Genomic DNA, 7,171 nt, shown 5'->3' on the forward strand with positions numbered 1-7,171 from the left:
GGCGGCGGCGGCGTTGGCTGAGGGGACCCGGGACACCTGAATGCCCCCGGCCCCGGCTCCTCCGACGCGATGGGGAAGGTGCTATCCAAGATCTTCGGGAACAAGGAAATGCGGATCCTCATGCTGGGCCTGGACGCGGCCGGCAAGACGACAATCCTGTACAAGTTGAAGCTGGGCCAGTCGGTGACCACCATCCCCACCGTGGGGTTCAACGTGGAGACGGTGACTTACAAAAACGTCAAGTTCAACGTGTGGGATGTGGGCGGCCAGGACAAGATCCGGCCGCTCTGGCGGCATTACTACACCGGGACCCAGGGCCTGATCTTCGTGGTGGACTGTGCCGACCGCGACCGCATCGACGAGGCCCGCCAGGAGCTGCACCGCATCATCAATGACCGGGAGATGAGGGACGCCATCATCCTCATCTTCGCCAACAAGCAGGACCTGCCCGATGCCATGAAGCCCCACGAGATCCAGGAGAAACTGGGCCTGACCCGGATTCGGGACAGGAACTGGTATGTGCAGCCCTCCTGCGCCACCTCGGGGGACGGACTCTACGAGGGGCTCACATGGTTAACCTCTAACTACAAATCCTAATGAGCCTTCTCCACCCATCCCCCCGGAAGGAGAGAAATCAGACACCCATTCATAGGATTATCGCCACCATCACCTCTTCCAATTGCCACTTTCTCTTGAATTTGAACTCGAGTTACTGTTCTACGGTTGGGGGTTCGGGGCGGGGGGCGGTTAGGGAGTTTCCTTTTTGTTTCTTTTCTCTTTTTTTGCTTTGCGTTTAGGATGCTCTGATCTGACATTTGACATGAACACGAAGTGCTAGAGGCTCTTGTTAACTTCCAGCAAATGGGACGGGGAAAATATAGCAGTTCTTGGTAAAAGTCCTTTATAATAATGGTATGATTTTTTTTATTTTGAGAGATTTTTTTTTTCCCATTGTATGCTTTTTTTCCCCCCTTTTTGCCCAGTTTCCTTACCATTTGCTGTAGATGGCTTATTTTGCATTAATGCAGACTATGTTGCAAGTCTGTTTCATCTAGTAAACTGAAAATTATTGCTTAATCAAACTGCCGTTTGTCTTTTATATTTAAGGCCTTTCTCCCCCACCCTTATGAGTTCTAACTTAGTAATTTCAAATGTGACCTTTTATACCGAAGACCAGTATAGTAAAACTTAGCCCACAGTGGCAAAGAATGAGTAATATAGGAAAATGTTCCAGTTGCACATCAGTATGTTAAAAAGGTAATATAAGAAGTTATTTGAAATGCCAGCTGTTAAGTTTTGAAACATCATGCATGAGTAGGGATAAAACTCAAATTCCCCATTACATAGCTAACTTACACTGCATAAAAATATGAAATTGTAACTCACTGAGAACGCAGATTTTTTTCACTGCAAAGTTAGCATCTTTGCTGTGTTTTCCCTTTTTTAACTTTAAAAAGACTCTTTCCAGAAAATAGAGCAATAATGGTGTATCTACACACAGTCGAAATATTTGTAGATATTTTAAGGGACTTTTGGGCAAAACTGGAATATATACTTTTACCATGTTTCAAATATCTTAAGACCAATAGTTTTTAAATTACTAGAATGTTTACTTTGCTCATTAGTAAAGCATTTAACAATTCAAATTGTATGCACCTTTTACCTGGTTGGAAAGTATACATTCCTGTTTTCACATCACATTACAGCAACTGATTAAAGATAAAAGCGTTTTTATTGATGAGTGATCCACACCTCCATTAATAACACTGGAAAAGATGTTTTGTAGAAAAGATATTCTGTCTGATTGTAGGATTGACTCATGCAAATAGTAAGTCAGATATTCTGTTGGTTCAGTAATACAGTATCTCCTTTAGGGAAGGAAACGTGATGAATGAATGACGTGTAAACTTGAGGGATGACAATTAAAGGGGAAGTAGGATGAAGAGAAAGAACCTACAGATGACAATGAATGTAAGCTTATTTTTCTTCAAGGGTAAGCAGTGTGCTCACTTGGTGATATCCAGGTCCTAACCAGATTACTTGCTAAGTTGGTTAGGACCAGTAACTAGATTATTGAGACCAGTGTGAAATATTTTGAACCAAATGTTAATGCCTGATAAAGAATTGTGAAGCAGCATGTGGTTCTTATATAGCCTTAAGGATTAATTTTAGGGATCCTCAAGGAATTAAACTTAGGGAACTTGAGAAATGTAGACTGCAAAGGCAGTATACAGGAAAAGATGTGGGTTTTATGAGGGTATATGAAAACTAAAGTTGAGCGGGATATCATGGTATATAGTTGGACAGTATTGGTCCTTCATGCTTTGGCCATATTGTATAATGGAGCTTTTACCAAAGATGTATGAGAAGCATAAAGCTATAAAAAAATTAATTATTCAAAGTAAAACTCTTAAACATTTTACTTAAAGCAGATGAGCAAAGGTGCTATGCTTGCAGGCTCCAGATGATGCATAGGGGTTTTTTAATTAAAAATACAACAAAAGTATAAAATTCTCAGTTTCACTTTAGTAGACGTACCTCTAGAAATGAAGCTGGGAACCACATCTAAGAACATTTTAGTTGCTTTTAAGATTCCCAAGCTCCACCATAAATTAATTCTTAGTGTTTTAAATTATTACATTAAGGTACATACATGGGTAATATAAATATCAATGCTATAATAACATCGTGAAACAAGACAAAGCACAAAGGTATAAATGCCTAAACTGGAGGAAACTTGAAACCCTCGTGTTAATTCTTAAATGTAGTATTTCTAACTTATGAGTTAGATTGATAGGCAGCCATTTTTTGTGTGTCTTAAAATAACGGGGCGTAGTTAAAATTTTATATATCAAGTGATTGCTGTTGAATGTTGCAGGTGAGATGTGGTTATTTTTAGTTTACTTGAAATGTCAAATAACTGAAGGGGTGGGGAGGGGGGAAGCAAATATTTGAAATTTGGGAAAATCCTAAACCTTTTGGTAAATTGTAATTTTCACTTACTTTTTTTAAGGATATAAAAGGCTGATACTTGTAGTTAAATTGAACCCTAACAGTGCTGATCATGGGGCAAGTAATTAATAGCCTGCAACAACAGTTATAACCTAAGAATTTAAAAAATGAGATCCTGAAGTTTTTGTTTAATTGCATCAATTTCTGTATTTATGTGAATTTACAAACTACAGTAAGCTTTGAATGAGGTTAATCTTGTCTAATATAAGTAAATGAGTCTGTAGACTGATTGCCCCAAACTAAAAAGTAAAGTACCTGGATTTGTGTTCTTAATGGTTGTAGTGTTGGTAAAGCACTAATATGCAGAAAATAAAAGAATTACACAGTGCAGTTTCTCACGTTATGTTACTCCTTTGAACTAGATTAAGTGGGACATGTGGTGTGTTGGGCCATGTTATTCTCCAGGGACATACGGTATAAAGCCTTAATTTGGGAGTCAACTAGCTTTTTTAAGAACAAAAAAGAGAATCAATTTGGTTCTTGATTACAAGCTAGCTCTATAAGGAGGTTTTGCCCTGATTAGAATCCAATGAAATTAATCTGATTTTATGACAATTTAGAACACAAAAAGAGTTGAAAATAATTTTTAGAAAGTTCTATAGCAGTTTTTATTATGCTAGTTTTTTCAAAATCACATCCTTAGCATTTTTAGGAGTACAGAATTGTGTCTGTAAAGAATTGGCCGGAAGAATCATCTTAACCCTTAACAACTGACTTGGATTTTAAAGTTGGACTTTCTTGCTTGTTTGATAAAAATGGCAGAATTGTAGCCATTTAGAAAATAGTAGGTGAAGAATAACTTGTTGGATAAAAGGGTTTTTAAAACACATTTTCTTTGCTGTAAGCATTCCCTCTTATCACCAGTTGCAGTTTTATTTTAGAATATCTTAGCGTGATCTCTAATGTGACTTAACGCCTACATTGTTATTAATATATTTAGTATTGTCATTTACTAATAGCTATCAAGTATCAATTTATTAGTTACAGCAGAAGAAGCTATTCTTTAGTGGATTTTTATGTTTTAATCATTAGTTATAGCAGTAGAAGAAGCTATTCTTTAGTGGATTTTTATGTTTTAATGTAAGTTTAGAAATATAGTAGCCATAATCTGAATGGTGGTGGCAATTACTAAATTCCCAAAGTTATATCCTTAACACCTTGCCAAGTATATATCAGGGTGATGGTAAAGCAAATCTTGTCCTTTTTTTTTTAATAGGTAAAAACTGTAAAACCATATATAATAAAAGTAACTTTTAAGTCTCATTAATCACAGAGAATAATGTATTTTGATAATAGCAATCAATAGAAACAGCTTTTTGCTTTATGTTGAATAGTAAAGACAAAGTAGGAAAGATTACAATATTAGGAAGTTTAATAAAAGGGTATATTGGGTAATGGAATCATAGATGAGGCAAAGTAACTTTGCTAAACTTTAAAGTTGCCAGACTGGATCAGTGAGTTGAATGGGCAGGGAATACTTACCGATGAGATCAAAGAGGCAGAACAGGTCTGTGGAGGGGTTTAGGAATGACAATTGAAATACATTATTAAATAAGCTAAAATCATTGTAAACTTCCAGGGAATTATTGTATGAAAGATAACCTCACATTGTGAGACAGTAAGAAAATGGTTTAATTTTGAACCTTTTTTCCCTTTAAAATGTTTTATGACTAGAAACAATTTTAAAGTAAAAGTATTTGTCAATCTTGTCCTCAAGTACTTTTTCACTTATTAAATTACTTTATTAGGATACTATGTATTTCCTCCATAGTATTTGCTTTCTAAGTGTGAGGGTAGATTTATTTATTAAGCACCTATTGATATGCCTGACACTGTTCTAGGGACAGGAGATGCAGCAGTGAAAAAAACCTATCTGCCTTCATAGAACTCATTTTGGTGGTGGGCGGGGATGGAGGTGAAGAGACAAAGATCAGATGGCAAAAATGTTAGTTGATATATTGTGTATTATATACGATGTTATATATATGTGGGGACAGGTAGGAATGTGTTCTGAGAAGGTGACATTTGAACAAATATTTGAAGGAAGAAAATATCAGTGGAATTGACATTGTAACAAAAAGATAATATATATGGTGTAAAGCAGGGGTGGGGAAACTATGGCCAAGGGCAAATCTGGCTGTAGCCTGTTTTTATAGGGATTGAGCTAAGAATTTTTACATTTGTTAAGGGGTTCTTAAAGACTACAAAAAAACATGTGGATATGCAACAGAGACAGTATTTAGCCTGAAAAGCCTAAAATATTTACTGTCTGGCCCTCTATGAAAAACGTTTGTTGACCCCAAATCTAAAGCCCAATTAAAAAAAAAATTACCAAAATATATGGAAAATTCAACAATTTAAAGTAAAAGACCAGTTAAATGAATGAGGCCAATAAAAACTTTAGGATACAGTGCGCATACAATTTATTACATTTGGACATTTAGGGATCCTTGAGACTTGGTATTTGTTACTGAGTGGTCTAACTGGGATTTTCTTTTTCCCCAAGTTTAAATGTGTGAAATCAGTAGTTTTTCAGTTTCCATTTTAACATTCTCTAAAATTTTATGATTCATTTCATTAAAAATATTTTCCTTATTTTTATGATAGTTTTACTGGTCTTTGGGTATAAGTTAAATGTGCTTCTCTGTCACAGTGCCTCCAGATAACCCAGATTAGTTTGGAATAGGTTCAGTTAACATCATTGAACTGTGGCTGTTACTCAGTTGGTATTACTGTAATCAAGTCCTGAGTCCAGTATTTTATATTATGAAACTTTGTAAGAGGCAGTATTTTATTGACTTGGAAACTAATATGTTGCATGATACTTGGTTTCTTCTAGTGTTGTTCCTGAAACTAATATAAAATAGGAAAAATAACTTCACACATCAATTATTTCTTACCTACAGCTGTATACTACTCTTAAAAGAGAAACTAAAAGTAATTAAGCAGAAGTTATGGAAATACTTTATTGAAGACATTTACAATTAGGCTTTAAAAAATAAAAAACACTTGTAGTTCACAGAAAGACTTAGGTGAATCTGGTTATTCATGACCATAAAAGCTGTTTCCCAAAACAACAACAAAATTATTTCCCATTACAACTGAATGGACTGGCCTAAGAAGGTCATAGCATAGTAGAGGGGAAAAAAACAAATTTGTTATGCGAGTTATAAAAGCAGGACTTTGGATCTTTGAAGTTTATTTAATGTGGCAAACCAAAGTGCTTTCTCTTTGTTTCTAAAAGTTAGTTTTTGTGACTAAGTCCTTGGTTGGGTCTAAGCCTAAAGAGATCAAATTGGGAAACAGAATAACAAGAGCATTTTTTTATTGTTTGCCATATGCCAGTCACTGTTCTAAGCATTTTTATGCAAATTAATTCTCTTAATCCTCAACAATCTTGGGGAAAGAGCTCCCATTTCATAGCTGAGAAAACTCAGCCTCAGAAAGGTATATGTTACTAAGCAGCAGGGCCAGACTGAACTTAGGTAGTCTGTACTAGAACTATACATTACGGTTAATAATGTACTTAATTTGTGTGTTTGCTTACAAAAAACTTACTTTGAGTAACATTCTGTAATTTTCTTATTTTATTGATTCTTTTTTAGAGAGAGAGGAAAGGAGGAGAGAGAGAAACACTGATGTGAGAAGCATCAATCAGCTGCCTCTTGCACACAACACCACCCAGGATCTAGCCCGCCCAACCCAGGCATGTGCCCTGTCCAGGAATTGAACCAGCAACCTCTCAGAGTATGGGATGACGCCCAACCAACTGAGCCACACTGAGCCACACTGGCCAGGGCTAGAATTTTTTTTTTCAATTAGCAACAATCCTGCCTCAGATAAATCTCATTGGCTCTGCAAAGCTATCAACAGACTTTGAGTTGCTTAATTTGAGTCATCTGTATAATGGAGAACATGGCATTAGATTCTTTTTTTCTGTAAAAATCATGTGAGTACTTGGTAGATTGTGAATTTTATAGGTCTTTGTGAAAAACAGAAAAAGTTTTCACTGATCTGATTATTTGTATATATATATATACATATATATATATATACTAGAAGCCCGTTGCACGAAGATTCGCGCAATAGGCCTTCCTTCCCCTGGCTGCTGGCACTGGTTTTCCTCCAGCACCCGGGACCCAGGCCTTTGGTCCGGCCA

At 36.4% G+C, this 7,171-nt stretch overlaps 1 protein-coding gene across 1 annotated transcript; it reads left to right on the forward strand.

The window, feature by feature from the left end:
- The first annotated feature begins 6 nt into the window (after positions 1 to 6).
- On the forward strand, positions 7 to 3,340 carry ARF6 (ADP-ribosylation factor 6). The gene has a single exon (XM_005862096.2). It carries the CDS (start codon positions 70 to 72, stop codon positions 595 to 597), a length of 528 nt encoding a protein of 175 aa, XP_005862158.1. The 5' UTR covers positions 7 to 69; the 3' UTR covers positions 598 to 3,340.
- Positions 3,341 to 7,171: the final 3,831 nt, after the last annotated feature.

This window comes from Myotis brandtii, unplaced genomic scaffold (genome assembly GCF_000412655.1).
Source record: "Myotis brandtii unplaced genomic scaffold, ASM41265v1 scaffold160, whole genome shotgun sequence".
Taxonomy (NCBI): Eukaryota; Metazoa; Chordata; class Mammalia; order Chiroptera; family Vespertilionidae; genus Myotis; species Myotis brandtii.

What these genes read in the sequence shown, in the direction of transcription:
- ARF6 (XM_005862096.2), top strand. Translation starts at nt 70, where the DNA reads ATGGGGAAGGTGCTATCCAAGATCTTCGGGAACAAGGAAATGCGGATC.